This window comes from Myotis nattereri (assembly GCF_964212035.1).
Source record: "Myotis nattereri genome assembly, chromosome: 10".
In the NCBI taxonomy this organism is placed as follows: domain Eukaryota; kingdom Metazoa; phylum Chordata; class Mammalia; order Chiroptera; family Vespertilionidae; genus Myotis; species Myotis nattereri.
In genome coordinates this window covers 66,234,930-66,261,079 of record NC_138085.1, presented here as the reverse complement: position 1 = coordinate 66,261,079, position 26,150 = coordinate 66,234,930, and the positions used below count along the sequence as shown (strand labels likewise).

General features: G+C 35.7%; 1 protein-coding gene across 2 annotated transcripts in view; it reads right to left on the bottom strand.

Moving 5' to 3' along the window:
* STRN (striatin) overlaps positions 1-26,150 on the bottom strand; it is a 74,891-nt gene that overhangs the window by 14,570 nt on the left and 34,171 nt on the right. The window contains exons 4-11 of one of the 2 annotated variants that reach the window (XM_081100634.1): positions 20,572-20,650; positions 17,474-17,641; positions 15,230-15,365; positions 12,139-12,274; positions 7,936-8,046; positions 5,823-5,909; positions 5,217-5,360; positions 3,051-3,187 (exon numbers count right to left, since the gene is read on the bottom strand). In XM_081100634.1, coding sequence (XP_080956760.1) covers positions 3,051-3,187; positions 5,217-5,360; positions 5,823-5,909; positions 7,936-8,046; positions 12,139-12,274; positions 15,230-15,365; positions 17,474-17,641; positions 20,572-20,650 — 998 coding nt within the window. The remainder of the gene's footprint in view (positions 1-3,050; positions 3,188-5,216; positions 5,361-5,822; positions 5,910-7,935; positions 8,047-12,138; positions 12,275-15,229; positions 15,366-17,473; positions 17,642-20,571; positions 20,651-26,150) is intronic. The other variant, XM_081100633.1, reaches the window with a different exon arrangement.

The following is a 26,150-nucleotide window of genomic DNA, read 5'->3' as shown; positions in this document are numbered from 1 at the left end:
CACTGATTGGCTGCCTCTTGTACGCCCCCCACTGGGGATCAAGCTCACAACCTGGGCATGTGCCCTTGACTGGAATCGAACCCGGGAGCCTTCCGTCCGCAGGCCGATGTTCTATCCACTGAGCCAAACCAGCCAGGGTGTAATATTTTAATTGTAACCTCTAGGGTAATAATTAAAGGAGTAATCTATATATATGAGATCCTAATATGCAAACTGTCCCTGTGGGAGTTCAACCAGGAGATTGATCCCTTGCTATGATGTGCGCTGACCCCCATGGGGCAGCATGGAACGAAGGAAGGCCCCAGCCAGCAGCTGGCAGCCCGGGAAGGGAGGCCCCGGCCGACAGCCAGAAGGCCCTGATTGGTCCTGATCGCCAACCAGGCCTAGGACCTTACCTGTGCACGAATTTCATGCACTGGGCCTCTAGTGAGTGTATAAACTCCAAGGAATGGGGGAAGAGGAGAATAATAAAAAATAATCAATCCCAATATAGGCAAAAATAAGAGAAAAAACAAACACAGAACAGTGGCACAAAGAGATGATAGGCTTAAATCCAAAGATATCAGTCACTACTTTAAAAAGAAATGGACTAAAAGCTCCAATTTAAAAGTTTGACAAAGGTTAGATGAAAAAAAAGAATTCAACTAAATGGTGTTTTTAAAAGACAGATACAGAACACAAGGATACAAAAACATTGAATAACAATCTGTATCACATATGGGAAAAATGGAATGCAAGGAGTCAGTTTATATTAAGTTATTATAATATATAACAAGAATGACATAGACATAGGGTGTGAGTTTTGTTGTTATTTTTGTTAATCATCACCTGAGGATATTTTTTCCAGGTGAAGAAAAATGGACTAGGATGGGAGGTATAAAGAAATATGGATTTTAGCTGTTTTTGGAGGTAGAAACCAAAACAACTACTAATGGACTTAGCACAGAGATTGTGAGTTTTGGATTTACAGGAAGAGGAGTGAGTGGTGAGGGTTCCTCCTTGGAGTACTTTCTTATCATAGTCATGGTTTGCTTAAGCATCTGGCCTACATCTTCCACGCATCAGGAGCTACACTGTATTCTCCAACAAAGATGATGAAGTAGTAGTCAGAGGATTTTAATGAAGAGGTAAAGATAGGTGGTAAATAGTTTATGAAATAAGCAACTGACACAGCCACTTGGCCTGGAGGTCAAACCCTCCCTGGTGGTATTAGCTACAACAATCAAGGCTTAACTACAAGACTGCACACAAAGACCACTAGGGGGTGCACCAAGAAAGCATAACAAAATGCGGAGACAAAGAAATAGGACAAAATTGTCAATGGAAGATATAGAGTTCAGAACCACACTTTTAAGGTCTCTCAAGAACTGTTTAGAAGCCGCCGATAAACTTAATGAGATCTACAAGAAAACTAATGAGACCCTCGATTTTATATTGGGGAACCAACTAGAAATTAAGCATACAAGGACTGAAATAACGAATATTATACAGACTCCCGACAGCAGACCAGAGGAGCGCAAGAATCAAGTCAATGATTTGAAATGCGAGGAAGCAAAAAACACCCAACCGGAGGGGCGGAATGAAAAAAGAATCCAAAAATGCGAGGATAGTGTAAGGAGCCTCTGGGACAGCTTCAACCGTACCAACATCAGAATTATAGGGGTGCCAGAAGATGAGAGAGAGCAAGATATTGAAAACCTATTTGAAGAAATAATGACAGAAAACTTCCCCCACCTGGTGAAAGAAATGGACTTACAGGTCCAAGAAGTGCGGAGAACACCAAACAAAAGGAATCCAAAGAGGACCACACCAAGACACATCATAATTAAAATGCCAAGAGCAAAAGATAAAGAGAGAATCTTAAAAACAGCAAGAGAAAGAAACTCAGTTACCTACAAGGGAATACCCATACGACTGTCAGCTGATTTCTCAACAGAAACTTTGCAGGCCAGAAGGGAGTGGCAAGAAATATTCAAAGTGATGAATACCAAGAACCTACAACCAAGATTACTTTATCCAGCAAAGCTATCATTCAGAATTAAAGGTCAGATAAAGAGCTTCACAGATAAGGAAAAGCTAAAGGAGTTCATCACCACCAAACCAGGATTATATGAAATGCTGAAAGGTATCCTTTAAGAAGAGGAAGAGGAAGAAAAAGGTAAAGATACAAATTATGAACAACAAATATGCATCTATCAACAAGTGAATCTAAGAATCAAGTGAATAAATAATCTGATGAACAGAATGAACTGGTGATTATAATAGAATCAGGGACATAGAAAGGGAATGGACTGACTATTCTTGGGGGGGAAAGGGGTGTGGGAGATGCGGGAAGAGACTGGACAAAAATCGTGCACCTATGGATGAGGACAGTGGGTGGGGAGTGAGGGCGGAGGGTGGGGCGGGAACTGGGAGGAGGGGAGTTATGGGGGGGGGGGGGAAGAGGAACAAATGTAATAATCTGAACAATAAAGATTTAATTAAGAAAAAAAAAAGAAGCAAAAAAAAAAGAAGCAACTGTTTTTCTGACAATTTATTATGATGAACAATTACAAATGCATTTATAAAACAACTGTGTTTTGATTGCATCAAGGTATGATAATTTCAATTTTGGTCCAAATCACTATGAGTCAGCCTTAAAACCTTCAGAGCACCCTGTACACATCCCTACCTAATAACAGCTAAAATCACTTCTCAGCAGAATACTGATGTACTAAAGAAGCAAGACAAATGATATCTTTAGGCAGGCATGAATTTCAATTAATTACTGATGCTCTAAAACATAAAACAAAACTCAAATGTAGTAATGGAAAAGGGAAATCCTTCCTTTACCTAAAACCAATAAACAAGCTGTACTAATGTATAGATTTAGGTAAAGCGCGTAATTTTAATCCCTATATGATGTGGAAAATATTTTTATCTTTATAATATATCATGAATAAAATTCTATACTTGTGAAGTTTTGCTCCTTTATTACCATCTTTTTCTATAACATTAACTTTTTACTTTCAAAAATGAGTAAAAGCAACAAAAATAAAATGACCACTCACGTCATATGTTAGTGAATCTGCTTCATTAGCCACAGTGAGCCCTGCCAATTCTCCAAGTCCCAGTTCATTTTCAAGGGCTTCATCTGCTCCCATGATGAATGACTTCCCAGAGGAAGGAGGAAATGTCAGTGCTTCCACTGAAAGAAGACAAAAGAAACACAAAAACACCTCTATAGAGTCAATAATTAATCTCATAAGGGCATGTCTACATTTGATTATTTTAAAATGCTTTTAAACCTAAAATTCAGTGAGCAGAAAATCCTGAAGAATTATTTGCTTTTTTTCATATCATAATCATAGCTAAAGGTGTCATCTAATTAGAAAAATAAAACATGAAACAAACCCAATCGTTATTGTCCTTTCTTTTACACTACACAAAAAAATAATGTGTCTAAAGGAGAGTCAGTTTTCCTCACATGATAGTTCTTGCTAATTACCCAAATTATTTCTATCAATTATTAAACATATATAGCAAGTAATTCTGAACACTGTTGGTCTCATTCAAATAAAATTGTTAATTCTATAACCTGGAGGAATGCAGAAAATTTCAAATAAAAATGGTACGACTGAAACGTGCTGATAGGAGGCAAAACTATTACGCAGCAACAAAAATCAGGATACCCTCTAAAGAGGAGAGAAGGGATAGTGATTAGAAGGACTTCTAGGGTCCTGGTCATGTCCTGCTCCTTGGTCTAGAGGCAGTGGTGACATGGTTGGGTTCCCTTTGTAATAATTCACTGAGCTACACTTTGGTGACTTCAGCAGTTTTCTGTAGGTATGTTATATTTCATTTAAGAATGCTTATTTTAAACAAAAATTCTTAAAGTGTCCATTTGAACACTTTTCTTTAGTTTCCAACTGTGCTTCAAGATGTCATATTAATTTTGTGATAAATATAAATACTCTTACTTTATAACACTGTACATATAACAATCCAATCCCTTTAGTCACCATCACAAAAGAACCAGTTAAAAGTAAAACGCTAAATTTATTATATAAAATACAGATTTTATTTAATTTGACCAATAATAAAATGTCACTTTTTATAAATGCAAACTGTCAGAGGTGGTCACTCTGTAGTTTTCTATAGGTGGCAACTTCACTGATGACAAGCATTTATGAGCTCATTAGATGAATTTAGTAGTTTAAACTTTGGCTGTTAAAGAAATAAATTTTTTCTTAAAAGTAACAAATAGATTTATTAATTAGTATATGTAGAAAACTGAATTTACAAGGTGTTTGTCAGCAATAGGCTCATTCCTATAATTTTTTATTCAGTCATAAATATTTGTCAAAGAAATGAAAGAATAGCTTTGTGCTTTTAAAAATAGTAGTGGCAGAAACTCTACTGAAAAAACTTGTAAGAACAAAGTGGAGTACAAACTAAGTTATTTTCAAACCACCATGCTTTAGTTATTATTAAAGCAGCAATAATACAAATGGGTTTTACCAAAACTATATGTCCTCTGAGGAAATTCAAAGAACCCTGAACATTTACTAATGATGAGGGGATTATTTAAATTAGAAAAGCAATTTTCAACCACAAGATTCATGCAAGACTGAGACTAGGTCTTCACCCAGGTGTTTTGTTTTCTATCATTTTCATGTAACTTTATGCAGATGCTAAACAGAAATTACTCCTACAAAAAAAGACAGATTTGTGGGATTTGACCATACATATTGTTTGGGCTAATTTAGCTAGTGCTCAAGAAATGGCCAAGAAAAGCCTGAAAACACATACCAGTGGCTAAACTAGCGGCCTTGAGGGTTGAAGAGAGAAAGCAACAATAGGCATAACCTTATTTGATTGCTAAGATTTCTTAGAACTTAAGACTATAATGCATCTTAAGTATGGCACTGCCTCCTCAATTAATAAAATAAAAATAAAGAAATGTATATAGCACACAAAGGCCATGGAAGCTTTATCTGAAATGGCAAAGATGTTCTAAGCTAGAATTTAGAGTTGGTTTTTAAGTTTGTGTACCCCTTTTTAGGTCTTAAAGATTGAAGTTGGAATCAAACCCCAGTGAATATAAGATAATCTAGATTTGGGCAACGACAAGTATTGGTAGAATACAATTCTTCTTATAGAGAACATTTTCTAATAGGAATTTAGATATGTATATCCAAGTGCTTTTTATGCTCCAGAGTGTCTTAAATACTCGCCTTCATCTGCTCTATTTATTTCATGTTCAGGAAGCCTGGAGCTGCTGGGTCTGGAAGGTGAACCCACAGATGGCTGCAATGAAGGAAGTTCATCAACATCTCTCAAATTAGCAAGCATATCTTGTAGTTTTGACCTATTGGGCCCTAGCCCAAAAAAGGGAGGGAGAGAACAAAAGAGAGGATATAGAATTATTCAACTGCATTGAAATGGTGCTATAAACTTTATTCACAACTGCCAACATCCACTTTTAAAGCTACCCTACTATATTAAAAAGTAATTATTTTCCAAACTTTCAAATTATTTTAAAAGTTTATTTCTTGAAAAGACATTTTACATTTATTTTTAAAATTAAGTTAATGAAATATCATCACTATTTGTATGAAAAAAAATGTTCATGTGCAATTTCAACCATTAAAAATAATATTCTATCATTATTGCATATTGGTCTAAATTCAGACACCACAGACTGTGAAGCTATTGCTGTATACCAAATTAAACAATAACATCACTTTTTGTTTGTTTGCTTAAATTAAGTTGCATTCATTGCCTGACATCCTGAAGCTATGGTACCCGAAGTGAAGTCTCATGCCCTGCTGATTACTTACCTGAAACTTGATTCTTCATTCTCCCACATCCCTGTTTTGACTGTTTTATATAGGATAGAGGCTGAAACAGATCTTCGGTAGTTTTTCCTGTTACAAGTTTAATTAAGAATGGGAAATCTTACCCATAGTCCGTTATGTTTTTTTCCTATACCAGCATAAGCAATTTTAACTAATACCTAGAAATATATTTCAAGACAGCATGACTGGAGTACACAATTTGACTGGAAATATATCTACTAGACGATATTAAAAGAATTCAATCTTCCCCAATGAGTAAATAGTTCAACTAATAAAATATGTATAGATTATAAATTAATGCTTCATTTATCGATTCAAAGTTTTGTTTCAGTTCTTTTTATCGTCTTGACTTGTTCCCAGACTACCATTTATCCAGATAATATGAACTGACAATGAAAACAAAATGTGCTGAACCTGTCTATAGCCTCTCCAGCTTCAAGAAAAGACATTAAAATTTTTCCCCAGAGAGTCATTTTTCCTCATCATACTAAAAAACTTTATGCTGTATGCCTAAATACTGATCATAATCCCTACATTCAGGAAATAACTTCTATTAATAGGAATACTGTTCCAGTCAAATGGTGCAGTTTTAGATCTTAAAGTGCTAAATTTCAACTACAGCAATGCCTTGATATTTGACAAGAACTGAACAAGCAATATAACAGTACGTGGGGTCTACGTAAGTCCTGATACCATTCCAATTTAAAGATCTTTTACATTTCAAGACATTATTGCAGCATAATGACTTAAAGAGATATATCAACTTTAAGTCAATCTAAAAATTAAAATATTCTTTTTCTCATATATGATATACAAATTTTCCTCAAAATTTCAGTTTAAAGGGGTTGGTCATCAATTTATTTGGATAAAATGTACAAAATATTTTTATTTTAATATTTATATTGATTTAATTTAGATTGAGAAGACATCAAATGACATCATCTCTCAGTTATGTAATGGTTGGCACAATGATAACATCAAAAACGGTCACTGACTTTTATCCATTCAAACTTACTTGTAAATTCTAAAATATTTTAAATAAACACTTAAATGTTTTCCAATAACTACCAGGTTGTAAAAGAATGTCCTAACAGAAGTGACTGGTCTTTGATAAGCTTTAACACCACTACAAAAAGAAAAAATATATCCTTCCAGTCTTCTACAACTTTTAAATACATGTTTTACTAAACTGGATTTTAATCTCACTTTACACTACTTTAATATCCCAAAGGATGAAATTCCTATTGCCAAAAAAGGAAGACCCACATTCATACTGTCAATAAGTGGAAGCACAAGGAGGTAGTTTCACCTTGTTCTCCTAAAAAGGTGTTTAATGTTTTCAGGGATGTTTGAAAGCTTTTGTATTTCCACTTTACAGGCTTAACTAGAGCTATTGCTAAACTTTATTAATAGTTTGCATAGTGAATTATATATATGATTCACAGGGCTAGAAATTTAATTTTAGTTTCTATTTTTCATGTGGCACACATTTTATTGAAAACAAAAAAGCTAATTGGTAATGTTATAAATGGAATTGGCCAAAAGTTTTAAATTAATAAATACTTTGAGAAATTGTATACTTGTGCCCTGTATAGCATATAATGGTGAAAGCAAATGAACTGTGTGTTATGAACACATAGAATATTCAGGGGTAGAAATTAACTTTCTGTCTCTTAACTCTAAAATTATACGCAATAATTTTGGTGGGTTGCCACAGGGTCAAACTAGATGAGATTTAAATTATCTAAAACTATCAACAGTGAAAAATCATTATTGTAATTTAAGTACAAATATTTTTAAAAATCAAATTATTACTATGTTTGAATACATAGTCCCACACTCTCATGAGGCTCTGGATTTATTACTGAAATACGTTATGATTCCACAATAATATGCATAGTTTTTCTTTTTTCTTTTAAAGTTCATAATTGAATAGCTAACCATTTAATTTCAACCCCTGAGAGCAAGTGAAAAGGAAAGAGGTCAGGAGTAGAAAAGAAAAAGAGTAAGTAGTTTTAGGAAAACATTGAAAAAAAATTGGGGGATATGAAAGAGGCAAGATTTATGATTTACAGATACAATGTTTTCCACTTACTCTTCACCCCCTTTTTCCCCTTTCTCTCCTTTTTGTATTGTTCCTTGAGTTTGGTAATTACTCCCTGGTCCACATTCCAAGCTTCAGGCATGAGACACTGGTCTTCCTTTTCTAAACAAAGTAAAACAAATGAAACAGCCTTTTTCAATGAAATATTAAACACTGTAAGTCAATAGTTATGAATGACATAACTATTTTCTTCTTAGTATCATTAACTTAAAAAAGACATTAGCTATATGTCACACAAAACACAGTATCTAAGAAATGGTGACCAATTCAATTTCCTAGGTAATAATATTAAATTTCTCTTGAAAGAGACATAGAAAAAAAGCACACACACCTGGAAGATGTGACTTTTATTAAATTAGGCCCCAAAATGCTATAATCAGGAACCCCTCATTTTCATCCCATTTTCTGAATTAAATCAGGATTGAATCACAAATTTTTTTATTAATTTACATAATGAGAGATTATTATTAAGAGATTATACAAATAGACTTCAATGATCTTTTCATTTAGAAAATTTTATGTTTTTGGCATGTGTTCATCAACAAATGACCATTTTTATTTTATAGGACTTATAAGGAATACTTGAAAACTTAACCTACATCCAAAATTTATACAATTTAATCAGTCTAATAAATTCCTTAAATGGAAACAAAGCTTCTAGTAAGAAAAAAATTACAATTACTAATTTTCACTATTTTGGGAGAAGAAAATTTAAAGAGTAAATGTTATATATGTTATACTTACTATAAAATAATTTATATACTATATAATGTCATGTGTTAGCTCAGAACTCTCACTTGAACTCAAGACTCATATATCCAACTGCTCATTTCTACATTTCCATTTGGAAGTCTAAATAGTATCTCAAACTAAACCAACAAAATCAAACTCCCAATCTTCCCCATCCAATCTGTTCTATCCACAGGATTCCCCATATAATTTGCTGCAATGGTTGTCCTCTCGCCCCACCAAGTCTATTATCAAGACTGGTTGCCCTGGGTTCTTTATATAGCATCCAGAGTAATGCTTTAACATAAAAGTCAGATCCTGTCATCCTTGTGTTCAAAACCCTTCATGATTTGGTCACTTCTTACTATATTCCCCTTAGAAAAACTCTGTTCCAGCCACTCTAGCTTCCTTGAATTCCTCAAGCATATTACGGCTGCTGCTACCTTAGGGCATTTGCTCTGGCTTTCTTTTTCCCAAACACTTTCTCCAGATACCATATCCCTAACTTCCCTCATCAAGTCTTTTGCTCAAATGTTATCCTCTCATGGCACTTACCATGTACACCTTATTTTAAACTGTAATGACCCCACACCCACCACTCTCTATCCGCCTTATTCTGTTCTACATTTTCTATTTTCCATTGCATTTATCATCTTCTGACATACTATTCATGTACTGTGCTTAGTGCCTATATCCTCATACTAGACTGCAGGGACAACAGGGATAGAGATCCTCACCTAGAACACTTGCCACACAGAAGGCATTTGATCAAAATTTGTTGAATGATTGGACTAAACCAAAATATGCCAGAATAAACAGTAATCTGTTGGGTGGCTTCTGGATCCTCAAGTGCCTTCAGTTGTGTGATTTTAAATTAGTCTTAATTTTTTAAAAATAAAAACATTATCTTTATCATAATCTTAACTAGACTTATAATAACAATAGCAATGAAAGGTCATAGAAGTTGTGTGGTACAATCTATTTACTTGGCAGAAACTAACAAGATTCTTAACCTAAGCATATTCACCTTTTTAGGGGTGTGAGGAGGGATAAAGGAAGCACTTAAAATGGTTTAAATGTCCATTCAACTGCACAGGATTTGCCATTTAGTTTTGTTAATTGCTTAAAAGTGGAATGCTTTTTAGAAGTATAAAACACATAAGATCAAAGTCCTGGTAAAGGAACCTCCAGTTGACTGAAAGATTCCATTCACTCATATTCATAAACAAAAATACCCAGTACACTACTAAAGAGTGCGACAGCTCAGATGTGGGAACAGTGCCTCAGATTTTCACCAGTAACTTCGTAGCAGGCTAGGTTAAAATGTACACACGGGTATCATATAATACTAGAGGCCTGGTGCACAAAAATTTGTGCACTGGCTGGGGGGGGGGGTGTCCCTGAGCCCCACTTGTGCCCTCTCACAGTCTGGGACCCGTAGGGAGATAACCACCTGCTGGCTTAGGCCCGCTCCCCAGGTGGCAGATGGCAGGCCCAATCCCTCGGTGCCTGCCCCGCCTCCCCGGGTCACGCACACGGCAGGGCCGATCTGGGGGTTGGGGCGCCACCCCAAGTTGCACACACAGCAGGGCTGATCCGGGGGTTGGGGCGCCGCCCTGGGTTGCGCACACGGCAGGGCTGATCCGGGGGTTGGGGTGCCGCCCTGGGTCGCGCACACGGCAGGGCTGATCCGGGGGTTGGGGCGCAGCCCTGGGTTGCGCACACGGCAGGGCTGATCCGGGGGTTGGGGCACCACCCTGGGTTGGGTCGCAGACGGGACAACCGGGCGGGCCGGCTGATCCCTGCTGCATCTCCCAGCCACCCCGGGTTGGGTCGCACACAGACACCCGCCGTCCTGGGTCGCAGATAGCAGGCCTGGATGGAGGCAGGGCAGGCGTGATAGCGCTGTCCCGCCCCACCACCCCGGGTCACAAATAGCAGGCCCAGATGGCGGTGGGGCAGGCGGGATGGCACTGTCCCGCCCTGCCTGCAGTATGCAAATTAGCCGCCATCTTTGTTGGCAGTTAATTTGCATATCATGCTGATTAGCCCATGGGAGGCGTAGCAAAGGTACGGTCAATTACCATGTTTGCCTATTATTAGATAGGATGTGGGACCATAACTCATGCCTTAAAGCTAAGGAAGTTACATATGGGACAGTACAGCTGTCTTTGAAGGAAAATGAATCCTAATCACCACTGCAATAAGAATGGCAATGAAAAGGGCCAACTATTATTATTCAGATGTATGACTCCTTAAAGAAAAGACCTTTGTGTAGCACAGTGATCTAGCTATATTGGTAGAATTGTTGCCTGAAATATCTGAATAACTTGATATATAAGCACATTAGGGAATAAGACAGAAGAGAGACTCATTTCACTTTAACTTCCTCTGATTTCCAAACTTTGTTCTGGGGAGGGGGAAAAGGTCAGTCACTAAAATAGCCATTATATTCGCCATATTATGATTTTAAGTGATTATCCCAAATAATTCTTCAAATATTTGCCATGAAAAAGAAGTGGTATTAACATTATCAGATCCCTGAAGGAAAAGGGACAAGAAAATATTAGGATAGTTATTCATTCTCTAACCTTATCAGTCTTTAAAGTGCATAGACTGTAAACTAAGGGTGTTCTAAAATTCTTTAACCTCGAAAATTTTCTCTCATTCCAAAACACTTGTTTTAACTCCTGTTAGACAGTTAAAATAGTAAACACGCTTAGAACAATTCACACAAAAATCTGATGCCTTGTGCAAACTGACAAAACCTGACTGGAATGATAACTATAATTTTTAAACTTTATTTCTTTTTGTACAGAAGATGCCAGAGATGAGCTTTCTAAATCCTCTAAAGCAGCAATTTTCAACCTTTTTCATCTCATGACATACACAAACTAATTACTAACATACTGCAGCACACCAAAATATGTATTTTTTGCCAATCTGACAAAAAAAAATAGGTATAATTTTGATTCATTCACACTGACAGCTTTTGCTGTGTTGGCTGATATCATTTTTTCTTTTATTTGACAATCTAAGAGAAAAGAGATATGTGCCCCTGACTAAAAAGTCAGGTATTGTATGTTTTAAAAATTCTTGCAGCACATTGCTGCTCTAATACATTGTCATATTCAATTTCCACAAAATCTAGATTTGCAAGTTTTACTATCTAGGCAGAAAATAGAAAACATTCTTTATGTGAATTCAAATTATTTTCATACTGTATTCATTTTTTAAAATGAAATAATTACTTATACAATCTTCTTTAAACACACACAATACACACACACACACACACACACACACACACCCTAGACAAAAGGTGATGGTAATAAGAAGTTCATTGCATCAACATTTCAACTTATAAGAGATTTAAAGTGTTCTTTAAGATGTTTCCCTCCTGAAAAAAAATTTGTTTCTTTTCTTTACATAATGTCTCTGGTTGGATCCAGTACCCTTCCTTACCCCAGTCTGTTCCGTCACCTGCACTTCTAGATTCACTGTCGCCTTCCTCTGATGTAACCAAGAAGTCAAACTCCTTTAGAGCTTCTTCTGTATCTCGATCGTCACTGCTCTGAGGCAATGCTTTTTTCCTAACAATCTATTGAGAAAACATGCCAAATTAAAATGTATTATGGAAGTAATTTAAATAAAGGAGAAGGTACCCCTTTACCATTGAGTGACAAAACCCAATTAATTGTTTCCTTCAGAAAGTGTATCTTTGTAATACCTATTCAAGAGTGGAAAACAGATGTCTCTTTAAAAAGTGTACAGATTATAATATTATACATTTTAAAGTAGTAATTTAAATTTTGTTCAATGATTTCTTACTGTAAATAAACTAATGGAGTCATATATTGAAAACATTGGAATATAAGACATCTATTTAAATTAGATAGATAAAAATATGTACTCTATTATAAGAAACACAACCAAATCTTGTATTTCTTGGATACAGTTTGTCCAAAGAAAGAAACACTTCATAAAACATTGCAAGAGCTTTCAGAATATAACCATGATCAATTTTAACTGTAATATATCATTCCCTTATAAAATTTACAATCACAAAAACTACAAACTCAGTAATGCATGCCTTACACTTAGAAACTATTCTGTTTGTGGCCTGGGGGGGAGGGGGGGGGGGATAAGAAAGGAATTCCCATTATTATTTCTACTATCCCAGCCTTGCATCAATTTTCTCCAATAACTCTCTATAATATTCAAGTTTTTCCTAAAATATGGATGTTTCAGAGTGAGACTTGACTTAGATTTAATAGCAAATCTAGTAAGGGCTGTAATATCTCATTTTTATATATTTAGGAATCTCTGGAACCACAAATCCAGTTGGAAGATTAAAACTTAGCCTTAATGCACGCAGAGATGATTTTTTAAAACAACACATTTTTATTGATTTCAGAAAGAAAAGGAGAGGGAGACAGAAATATCAATGATGAGAATCATTGATCAGCTGCCTCCTGCACGCCTCCTACTGGGGATAAACCTGGGCTGTGCCCTGACTGAAAATCAAACCATGACCTCCTGGTTCAGAGGTCCACGCTCAACCACTGAGCCATACCAGCCGAGCCAAAGATGATTTTTGAGATCTATATGCCAATACTTTTTATGAATTATCTCCTTTTTGGTCACCTCCACAACCAGAAGCCCAAACAAAGTAGGACAACTGATTTGCAGCTTCTTTTGAAAAAATGGACTCAGTATCTCCACTTCTTCAGACCTCAGCTTCTTCACTTCATGTAAAACAGAAATAGCGTGATCTGATCAACTTCATCCCTGGACTATTTTGAGTAGTTTAAACATATAATGGTTCAACATACAGATCAATGGGTCAGACTAAAGACTCTAGAAGTAGACTCTAAGAGATAACGATTACCTGACTTGGATGGCCCTGCTCTCATGCTCATGACTGATACCACTTGTCAATCACAGCACTCAGAGCCTCAGGAATCCTTCTCAATGCACACTCCAGGAAGCTACTATCAATAGAAGAAAGCTGGCACAGTGGGTGAAACCTACTCTGCCTTTCCTGGTATATAGGAAAACTGAATAGGAGAAATCAAGGATTCTTAAATGATGCTAGAATAATTGGTTTGACTATTTAGAATATTTCCCTAAAATCAAGAAATGCTATAAAAATAGCTGGAACCGTAAATTCAGAGTCTAAATGTATTTCCAACATTAGTTATTACTAAGTATGGTATTAAGTCACTAAACTAACTTTTTGGGGGGGAAAAACTGTTTCTAGGTCTCATCTCCTCTATATAACCTAACGAAGAAAGAAGATAAATGGCAAGATGAAAACCACTGTCTGTCAAGTATCCCATTTAAACAAATAAACAAAAACTCCTGAATTTTTAATGGTGAGACATAGAAAAAAAGTGAACTGTGGTTACCAATGGAGAGTAGATTAGTAAATGGGAATGGATGGAGTTTATTGTAATAAGCATGTATTACTTTTCTTCCTTATATCTAAGGTTCCACCCCATTCCTGCCCAGAGAAACAATAATCTGGAAATAATAATTTGACAGTCTCTGATGGAAGCAGAGGACATAAAGAACAAAGAAGTCACACTTAGAAAATACTTATAGTTAAATATATCATTTTCATATAGTGTCTCATATTCTTCACAAAATCTTCTGGGGAGATGGGTGTGTATTATAATCCTCATTTTACAAACTAAAAAGTTTAGCCTGAAGGATTAATAAGCACAGATAATTAGTAACAGAATTGGGACTTAAACCCAAGGCTTTTAACTTCAGGTTCAATCTGCTTTCTATTACCTTACATTCTTCCTCGCTCTTCTTAAATAAAAGTGGAAGAGGAAATGTGAATATTTTCCTAGTCAAAGCAAAGCATGCTTTCATATCTTACTTTAAAAATAGGAGAAAGAAAAGGAGGTAGAAGGAAGAAGAGAAAGAAGGGAGTTGAAGAGGAAAAAGAAAAAAGAAGAGGGGGAAGGACAGGATAGAAGGGGATAGAATAGAGAAGGGAAGAGAAGTGAGAAAAAGCAATTTAGAGACACCTCTTATTGTAAGAAACTACCAAGGGAGAGTCAATAAACTTACAAAGATGTAAGCAAAATTACAGAAAAACCCTAAACTAGCTTGAAGAAACCTAATGGAAGAGTTGTGAAAGTCTGTAGAACTTGTCTACCAAAGCAACCCTGACAAGAAGAAAACTGCATCAATTATCAATTAGAGTTGATGCCAGTCCCCATTAGGCACCATAATGGGTCTGTCAGTTCTATTGTCTTATAGCAGCGAATAACACTGCATTGTTGTAACAGACAATGTTTACCATATTCACCAGCTCTATAGAATGTTGAAATGTTTAATGAATTAACAAAAAATGAGGCCCTTAACAGAAAGCTGCTATACTAAAAATACTCCTGAGTGTGCACTCAATACTAAAAACTTTTATACTGCTTCAAATTCATGAAAAAAATAAAGCTATGGGTTTAGGTTGAAAGATATGTATTATTTTTACAGTATGCATACGAGTCCCTAAAAATAATTATATCTGAGTTATCCAACTCACTGTTGAAGTATCAATGACGCTTTTCTCTCGTCCATCAATGTCATCATCTTCGTCTTCATCACTGAAATCTGCAGCTGCACTTTCAGGGAATTTGAAATTATCCAGCACAGAGGCAGAATCTGTTAACTCAGATTTCCTGGTTTAAAACATGTACACCTTGCTCAGTTAATTTTTTAAACTCAACATAAGAATTAATTTGTAATATGATGCACTACCTTCTGTTTATATTGTAACTACATTTCCTCAAATAACATTATGAATGACATTGATTCTTATCCATGAAAGTATAATATAGGAAGTGATTACTTTTTAAAGTACTTTGCAACCCTATCTATTTAGATGAACGGGAATCTAATGTAAAGAACCCCTCCTAATTCAGATGTATTTTGATCCTAGGTTAACTTTCATGTATTTCTTCTTTAAAGTATTTTTTCTCTCTGCCACAACTTTATTCTATTCTTTTCCTCTATGCTACTCTTCCTGTGACACATAAGTTTCCATGATATGCCTTAGCCAGTTTGGCTCGGTGGATAGAGCGTCAGCCTGCGGACTCAGGGGTCCCAGGTTCGATTCCGGTCAGGGGCGTGTGCCTTGGTTGCGGGCACATCCCCAGTGGGGAGTGTGCAGGAGGCAGCTGATTGATGTTTCTCTCTCATCGATGTTTCTAGCTCTCTATTCCTCTCCCTTCCTCTCTGTAAAAAATCAATAAAATATTTTTTTAAAAGTTTCCATAACTAGAAAATATGTCATTTTTCTCTGATGCTATCTTATATTTCTGAACAGCTGATGAGCTGAAAAAAAGCAAATGTGCACATCACGTTACTAAATACAATATATTATTCAAATCAACATTTCTACAAAACTTCATCCTATTGGTGAGCATTAAACTTTTGGAAATGATTTCAAATATCTAAGATTTTAATTTAGTTCCCTAAAAATAAATCTAGTAAACAATTTCCTAATGACCAGAAAGGATGATTTCTCTCTAGTTCATTAAAAAATATTTTAGAAACGAAGGTATGTCTATGAAAAAAATATAGCCACACTATGGACGAAATTTTCAAGACAAATAATAAATTTCAAATCTGCTGGAAGCTACGTTTGAGGTTTTTCCACCCTATTCTTCATCTCTACATAATTAGACATTCAGAATAATATCCTTGTCAGCTTCAAAAGATAGGTCAGACCAAAACACAAGACAACTAAAGTGGTCTTTTCTGAGGCCTTTATACTGACTTGTTAACCCTTTTCAGTGGTTCTCAACCTTCTGGCCCTTTAAATACAGTTCCTCATGTTGTGACCCAACCATAAAATTATTTTCGTTGCTACTTCATAACTGTAATGTTGCTACTGTTATGAATCGTAATGTAAATATCTGATATGCAGGATGGTCTTAGGCGACCCCTGTGAAAGGGTTGTTCGACCGCCAAAGGGGTCGCGACCCACAGGTTGAGAACCGCTGCTTAGGTAAAACTATAAGCAAGAATGCCTACACTGTCTATGTCTACATAGAGAAACAATCTACATCTCACATTTATAAAAACAATTTAATGTAGTTTTAATTATTAATGAATATATTTAAGAAGACCCTAATGACATCTGTTTACAAAAGTCATATTTTTGAACCTTTACCTAAATCTCATAATTTTAGTTTATGGTCCAGAGAACAGAAACTGTGTTCTCACTAGAACAGCAATTTTCAACCTTTCTCATGTCATGGCACACATAAACTACTAAAATTCTGTGACACCAAAAAATATATTTTTTGCCGATCAGACAAAAAAAGGGTATAATTTTTATTCATTCACACCGCATGGCTATTGTTGTGTTGGCTGTTATCATTTTTTCATTTGACAATCTAAGGGAAAAGCCATCAGTGCCCCTGACTAAATAAAAGTGGCTAAGATAAGGTTTACTTCTTAAAAATTTTAACTGAATTTCCAAAATAAGATCTTTTATGAAGTTCTAATAGTAAGTGACTAAGTTTTAGGATATTAAAATCTGCATTAAATCCATAAATTTCAAGCAAATATCTTAAATAAAAAATATTCTTAAAATATCATAAACTCTAATCATGACATGTTATCTTCTAATAAATGAATTTTAAATTCCTATTAAACCTTATTATAATTATTTCTGTAGCAGTATCTAAAAGTGCAAGTACCATAAATATCACCCATAAACCAAATATATTTAATAAAAACTAAAGTTATAGCTAAAACACTTTCCAGACAAAATACTTACCCAATCATTGCTGTATCTTTAACTTCACCTTCTGTGCCATTTATAAGTGAGTCCTGATTTTTGTCATCTTCTCTGTCCGTGACATCACTTGAAAAGCCCAACAAAGCTCGCACTCGTTTAGACTTCACATCTAGAATAGTATCTGTGTATCCCACCTCCTGTAGATACCTGTGTATAAAGATGATCCTTACAATTCAGCCATACTGGATCAGCATTCTATAACTTAATACATAAATAAAAGTATTTCTTTAAATTCAATGCCTGCAAAGGATTTAACAGAATAGTACAATGCTAGTATGACTTGCTAATAAATAATCTTCCAGCTGCAGATGGAGCTGTCTCTTGCAGTACCAGTCTCTACCATCACTGAGAAAAATCAAAGAACTATACAATACACCATTCATTATATTTATCATAAAAAGAAACTATTTCTTCATATACCTAATAGCACATTCTTTCTTCTAGGCAGGGTTGGAGCAATCTCACTCTCAGATAAATTACTATTTTATGATAGTGGTTGTTATACTCAGTAGTCTTTTTACATTTCTGATGTAAAGTGTCACTGTTTAAGATCTAAAGAGAATGTTTCTGGCATACATAATTTCCTCTATGACATACAATAAGACAGTATAATCCAAAGAGTCACTTCTACAGAAGGAACACTTCTATCTTAGGACAATTGTTAAATGAAAAATGCAGACCACAATTCAACTGTGGAATGTGTAATGCCTGGGTACACAGGAAGAGGGGCAGCAGCACAGAATAAAAGAGAATAGGCTTTGTATTAGCCTAAATGGGTGTAAAGCCCATTTCTGCCATTTTCATTCTGTTACTTTAATTCTGTTGAACCTCAGCTTTCTTTCCCTTAAAAGGGACACACTTAGTACAGTGCCTGGTATATCGAAGGCACTCAATTTCTATTAACAAAAAAAGATGACCAAAAAAAAAACCAAACCCAAAAAGGGTAGTGGCAGGAATATTAAAAAGGCAAGTGTCACTAATAGCACCATTAATGAAAGTGACTGACAAATGTCAGGCATTAACTTATAAGTAAGCATCAGTCTATGGGATGAGAGAGAAAATAAAGGTGGACAAGATAAGCAGTCTAAGGTCAATTTATTTCAAGACCTGATATTAATAGTTAATATAGCTCAAAGAGATATCTCACAAAGATATGTGACTAAAATGGAATAAGTGCATCCTATCGAATTAAGACATTCATTTTTTAATCCTATTCAATATTTACAGAAAGGGTTTGATTAAAATTTGAATAATAAATTTCTAACTTCCCTAAACTTAATCAGTTGTTCTTACAAACTAATACAAAGGTATTATGTTTTTCTGTTTTTAACAAATAATATTTGATACATACTTCACATTGGCAGCAAAATCACATTACAAATAACTGTTTCGAAAACTGCACTTTCCATAAGTTGGCTTTACTAAATGGTTACTTCCTCATTCACTGATAAAATGTCACCTTTCTTATTTTTTTTAAATATATTTTATTGATTTTTTACAGAGAGGAAGGGAGAGGGGTAGAGAGTTAGAAACATCGATGAGAGAGAAACATCGATCAGCTGCCTCCTGCACACATCCCACTGGGGATGTGCCCGCAACCAACGTACATGCCCTTGACCGGAATCGAACCTGGGACCTTTCAGTCCGCAGGCAGATGCTCTATCCACCGAGTCAAACCGGTCAGGGCTCACCTTTCCTTTAAGGGACAGATTATGAGTCTTCTAAAGTTTTTGCAAATATCTCTTGGATTGCTCACTATTACAACTTCCCATTAAAAAAACCCAGCAGACTAAGAACACGTATTTATTTATAAAAAGAAAATGCATAAGTCATATTTAAGACCAAAGTCAAGGCACTAGTGAAAAAATCCACTTATTAAATACTAGTGAGCCCTAGACACTTTGGCTCAGTGGACAGAGCATTGGACGGCAGACTGAAGGGTCCCCAGTTCAATTTAGGTCAAGGGCACATGCCTGGGTTGCAGGCTCGATCCCCAGTAGGGGACGTGCAGGAGGCAGCCAATCAGTTACTCTCTCATCATTGATGTTTCTATTTCTCTCTTCCTCTTCCTTCCTCTCTGAAATCAATAAAAATATTTTTTTAAAATAGTTTAAATACTACTGAAATCTCACTTTCTCTTAACTTCAAGTAGATAAAAAAATAGATATATGAAGACATTTTATTATTCCCTTCCCATCGCCAAAAGGAATGGCTGGCAGGCATCCACTTTGGAAATTATAGATTTAGAGTATTCACAAGCGATCTGAAAAGTCCAAAACAAACAGCAAATTTCATTTAACTGAGGCATAAACCTGAATACCAATTTCAAATGTGATATGCAAGGACCAGGTACTGAGCTGGTGAGTAGGTCTTGCCCACCACCTGACATCTGAACCTCAACCCAGCTTTGCTCCCTCCTTATACTCAACTACCCATTTCATAGGAGAAAGTACATGTTAGTGCAATATTTGCAAATAGAGGGAAATCAAAAAGTTCTTCAATCAATTAAAAACACAAATTTGGGGGGGGGGGGTTAAGAGATCAACCGAAGGACTTGTATACATGCATATAAGCATAACCAATGGACATAAGACACTGGGGGGTAGGGGAGGCCAGGGGACTGTCAAGGGCGGGGGAAAAAAGGAGACATATGTAATACTCTTTGTAATACTTTAAGCAATAAATAATTTTAAAAAAACACAAATTTACATATAAATACTAATTAAACCTATATTAAAACTTGTATGTTCATGTATAAAAGACGCAAAGTATAAAATTCTTTAAACTATAAATTTAAGTGTATGTAAAATCTAGAAGCTTAAAATTATACTCTTTTTGATGAATCTAAAATAATGAAAATTATTTATGCCTTATCATTCTTATTAATATTTAATAATTTATAAATTCCACTACCAGGGGAAAAAGTGTTTAATATGAAAAAGGAAAAGTAATTCAATTAAACTTTTCACAGCAGCAGTATAAAATGAGAAAAATTATTCTGAGTTGAAAATACAAAACAAAAATAATCTCATGAAAATACATGATGCTTCTCTTTAATTTGACCAGGAGTTACTTACTGTCTGAGTAGTTGGCGACCTTGTTTCCACATTAACTGGCTATTTTGTTGTGGCTGCACCTCTGTTTCATTACCTTCATCTAGAAAACATTAAATCATAATAAAACTGACTTGTCATATACATTAGAGGGTATCTCTATTCATAAAAAATATCTAAAAATATTTATAAGATTAAGAAATGTAATACTGCACTGTAAGGTATGTTTCAGGACCATGTACATTCTGTTTTTAAGTCAAATTTCCATTAAAAAAAGTCTGAATTCATTACTGCTATTGGATTTCCCTCGGAGTTGTACAACTGAAATAAAAACATTTTCCAATTCCTTAGGCAGCCTGAGAATTTCCCTCTAAGACATAGACCTATCCACATCAAGTCATACAATAAGAGTCCAATAAAAGTATTTGAAGTGCCAGGTCAAAATTAGAACAAAATACCCAGGAATGATGGCTTTTTTAAAAAGTTTGATTAAAGAGGAGGTAGGAAATAATCTCATTCCAAATCTACTTCCTTTACTAGTTATTAAATGAAAACTTCAAGTATTCTTTTTAAGACATTCTTTGAAAGAAAATCTCATAGGCCTTGTAAAACTTTAAATTCATCACTTGGTAGAAGCTTAATCCTTTCAAAAAGGTGGTAAACTAAAAGAGCCTTCTCTGTGTTAAGTCTAAACTAAAGAATTTCTAAACTATAGCATGGCTCTAACTTTAAAAATACAAAAAAGTTCACACTTTCCATCAGTCCCTGATTAAACTATAAGAAACTATTATCTCTATAGGGTTTTATTCAAGTGAAGATACAAGAAAGACTGGGTATGCTTGTTTTATGATATTTGATATTACACATTTACTGTGCTCCAGATGCTGTGTTAAAATGTCTACAATATCTGTTTTAATCTTTACAACTCAAAAGATAGGTGTTACTACTAGCCTTGTTTTAAAGATGAGTTTTACATGTTAACTGAAAGGTTTCTAAGTTAGAAGTAGAGTTGTAAGTATTGACATCATGACTAACCCCAGAGCTCATGTATTTTCCTTATATGCTATCACTACAACAATAAGAAATTAGAGAAATACATAAATTTAAAAAATTAGATCTTGCACTTTCATTTTTCTCCTAAAATAATGAGGCAAAGCTCTGTAATACACGATCTAGAAATATCAGTAGAGTAGATGGAGGGTAGAAAGTGCAGTCAGGGGATTAAGTTAACTAAAAAAGGAAAACTACTTTGGGATAACTTCAGAGGGTATATTTTCTTTTCTTTTTTTTAAAAAAAGGGCAAAAACAAAAGTCTCAATACTAAATAAAAATGACACTAACTCACAAATTCAGGAACTGTGGATATAATACAGTATGTTCCAATACATCCCCTTATTAAGTCAAGTGAATAAATTGTACTTACCATGTAAAAACATTTACATTAACATTTCAAAAACTAAAATTTCAGATGTGAAAGAACTTTTGAGATCATCTAATTTCCCTTAAGAACAGGCCTAAATCCTTTCTATACCATCCGCAGATATAACCAACTGCCTGTGCCTATTCTGGCAGCCAATGATGTTACCAAAGTGTGGTATATCCATTCAATGGAATACTACTCAATAGGAACAAGGGGTGAACTAATGACATACACCCATTGCATTATGCCAAGTGAGAGAAGCTAGAATTAAAAGGCTACATATTGCCTTTCAGGAAAAGGCAAAACTACAGAAACAGAAAACAGATTAGTGGTTGCCAGGAGATGAGAGTATTAAGCAGGGGTGGGAAACATCCAGCCAGTGGGCCTCATCTGGTCTGGCCCTGCCAAGGCACTAGGGGTGAGCTAATTAAATGTCTGACCAAATACAGCAGGCTAATTTTTAAGTTGATGATTTTGTATGACCCAAGAACGATGTTATAAATATCCAAATTGCCTTTGGCAGAAAAAAGGCTCCCCACCCATGTTAAACAATTAACTTGTTCGTGATCTCAGAATCCTAAAACTTCTGGTGGGCAGGTATAAAATAGAAGTAGGTGGGCAAAGTTACTTCTCAAAGGGCTGAGAAGAACCTTTTTTACCTATCTAAATCAATCATCAATCAAGACTGAAAAAATTGTACAAAGGAAAGAACAAACACAGGGAAAAGCCGATGGGAGTACAGAAACTACCTGCTGACAAATTATGAGCAAGCTCGCAGGGTTCTGCACTTCTGAAGAGAGATGTCCATTTGAAAGAGTTAAACTAAATGCATATTTAATCACATGGGCCCAGTGTGTGAATGTGACTGAGTACTGCAAAGACGAAAGGAAGAATATTCGCTGGAACCCCATTTGAGTTTTTCTCAGCCCATCCCCTCATGTGAGAGATAGGATGTCGTGGAAGTCCTCACCTCCAGTACCTCTCAGATTGTGACTGCTCTGTAGGTGGGTTGTCAAAGAGAGAATGAAGTTAAAATGAAGTCTTGAGGGTGGGCCCTAATCCAAAGTGACTGATGCCCTAATAAAAGGAGACTAAGACAGCAGCTGAGTAGCTGCAAGAGCAAACATTTGGCCTACAAAGCCTAAACCAGGGGTCCTCAAACTTTTTAAACAGGGGGCCAGTTCACTGTCCCTCAGACCGTTGGAGGGCCGGACTATAGTTTAAAAAAAAACTATGAACAAATTCCTATGCACACTGCACATATCTTATTTTGAATTAAAAAAACAAAACGGGAACAAATACAATATTTGTATTTGCATGTGGCCGTAGTTTGAGGACCCCTGACCTAAATATTGCTATCTGGCCTCAGAAAAAAACCGCTGACCTGCTCTAGATCATAATCTATCTCCTTATTCTTACCCATTTAGGCTCCTTTTGTCTTCACTTCCTTCCCTCTGGAGTTTTAGTTCGAAGTCTATCCCTTCAACCATTCTTTTGCCAATGTACTCAATTTTCTTGTCAATGTACGCAATTTCCTTGTTTTCCAGGAATTCAAGTATTAACTATTTTCATTCTGTTTAGCAAGTGTTCAGACCAGTGCTTCTTACTAAACTCACGGTCACACATGTCAACCAGATCCTTAGCTTTTCTCAATCCTACCATTTCTTAGTTTGTCCTCCTGCTCATTTGTTATAAATCTTCTCTACTTTTTGTAAACCTCTCACACTCTTAGCAGATAATTTTGTCTCAAACATAAAGCTGTCATATTAAATACCTACCACCAAACTGAAACCCTAACCTACAAACCCATCACCTAACTTCCTATATTCTCTCTTGGTAACAATAAAAGACTTGCTACCCCTGTCATTCTCTAGCTGTGTTCAGAATCCAATCCCTATGACGTTTTCAGATACCTTCCTATTTTGTATATCTCTACTTTCTCATTTTCATTTGCTCCTCCTCAATGAAGTACATCCCCCACACACCCTTCCTTCACCCTTTGTGTCCTGTCAGCTGTTACCCTCTAATCCCACTCCCTCACCCTCACAACCCCAGCTTCCTGAAAGCTGACTATGCTTAGTTTTCATTTTCCACTCATGTCTATGTTTCTGTCCTCACCTCTCTTCTGAAACTGCCTGCAATAAATTCTCAGTGATCTGTTTGTCACTAAATTCTTCAATTCTCTGGACATTAATCAGTAACGATGAAGGGTCCTTACTTCTGAAAACCATTTCTCCTCTTTGTTTCCACTGGCTTCTCTCCTACCATTAGGACAACTTTTCTGAGTTTCCTTTTCAGGATTCTATTTTTCTACCAGGTTTTTTTTAGTGTTGCCATTCCTCAGAGTTCCATTTTAAATCCTCTTCTCACTCTGCATGAAGTCCCTGGATGGACCTTCACTCAAATGTATTGAGTGTCATTAGTACTATATGGTGCTGCCTTTCAATCTACATATCAAACCGATACCACCAGCCTAAGCTCCAAATCCACACACCTGTCTACCAGCCACCTTCACTTGATTGCCTAACAAATAAATCCAGAAGTGAACCCTCCAACTTCTCAAACTGCTTCTAGTCTCGTTTTTTAAACTACAACTGTGGGAGTCATCTTTGATTCTCCCTTTTTTTCATCCCTTACATCCAAACAAGAACCAATTCCTGCAGATTTTAGGTCCTAAATATTTCCTGAATACACCTACTTCTCTTAAACTCCATTGTTAGAACCCTTGTCTGGGTAACCTTCCTCATGTAGCCAGGTGGCTGTCAGTCCTCTAACTAGTCTCCCCAATTCCAGTTCTGCTACTCTCTAACCCATCTTCTAAACTGAAGAACAAATTTGATCACAAGAGTCCTAATTAAGTCCTTCAAGTGCCTTCTCATAACTCCTAGGATAAAGTGTAAACTCCTTAACATATTTTACAAGACCTTGTAACAAATTTTACCGTCTCTTCCCCCCTGGCTAACTCTCTAGTTGTATCTATAAACATTAATTTCCTCCCTCCAAATACTAGCCAGTTATTTCATTTCTCAAATTTGGCATATTCTTATCTCAGAAACTTTACATGCAAGAGGCAACCAACCTCCCTCTTCCCGCCTCCCTTCTACACTCACTTAAAAAAATAAAAATGGAAAAAATACATCCTCAGGTAAGGATTAACAAAAAAATAAAATGAGAATAATATTATCTTTATTAAATAACTATTTTAAAAATTACAGTTAACATACATAAAGCCCCTAGTACAAGGCAGGTATTTCAGTAAGTGATATAAACAATAGTTGTTATCTTCAGATATTTGATCCAGGAATTTAATCTGAAATTACGTCAAAAACAAACTCACCTTAAAACATGGCAATAACTTTTGAACAACTTTTCTTTCTTTTCCTTTACATCTACTAATAAGTAATATCTGATTGTTTCCAGGTACTAGTTTTGTATTGTTTGGTGTGGTGAAGAGAAAGGTAGGAGAAGGATAAAGAAGACATAATGCAAAATAATAATGTTTCAGCTGTTAAAAGATGATCTAGTTATAAAATCTGCTGTGATGACAAAGTCCAAAACAATTTTGCACCTGAAACTGAGGGATCCAGGGGTGGGCAAACTTTTTGACTCGAGGGCCACAATGGATTCTTAAACTGGACCGGAGAGCCGGAATAAAAGCATGGATGGAGTGTTTGTGTGAACTAATATAAATTCAAAGTAAACACCATTACATAAAAAGGTACGGTCTTTTTTTTTTTTAGTTTTATTCATTTCAAACGGGCCATAGTTTGCCCAAGGCTGTATTAGGCTCATAGGACAAGGAATTCCCCTGTACTTAAAGAAGAAATCTTTTACCTCTATAGTTCCTACTCTTTCTCTCAGGATTTCAAGGGCATTCTATACTTTGTACTGCACATCTCAAAGTTCCCATTAATACTGGGAAGACCCAGCAAGAATCAGTTATGTTGATGTATGTTTCCCCATGAATTCTGATCCTTTCAGTAAGTGTAGAACATAAGCAGAAAATGGGAAACTAAAAGTAAAGGGAAGGGGATAAAAGAAGGAAGCTGGTGGAAAATAATCTAAATGACACTACATGATTAGTGTCAAACGATAAGTAGGTCAGAAAAAATAACATGCAAATAACTAGAAATCAACTTGCAGTTATACATATTGTAGCTACAAATACTCGATATTAACTTCT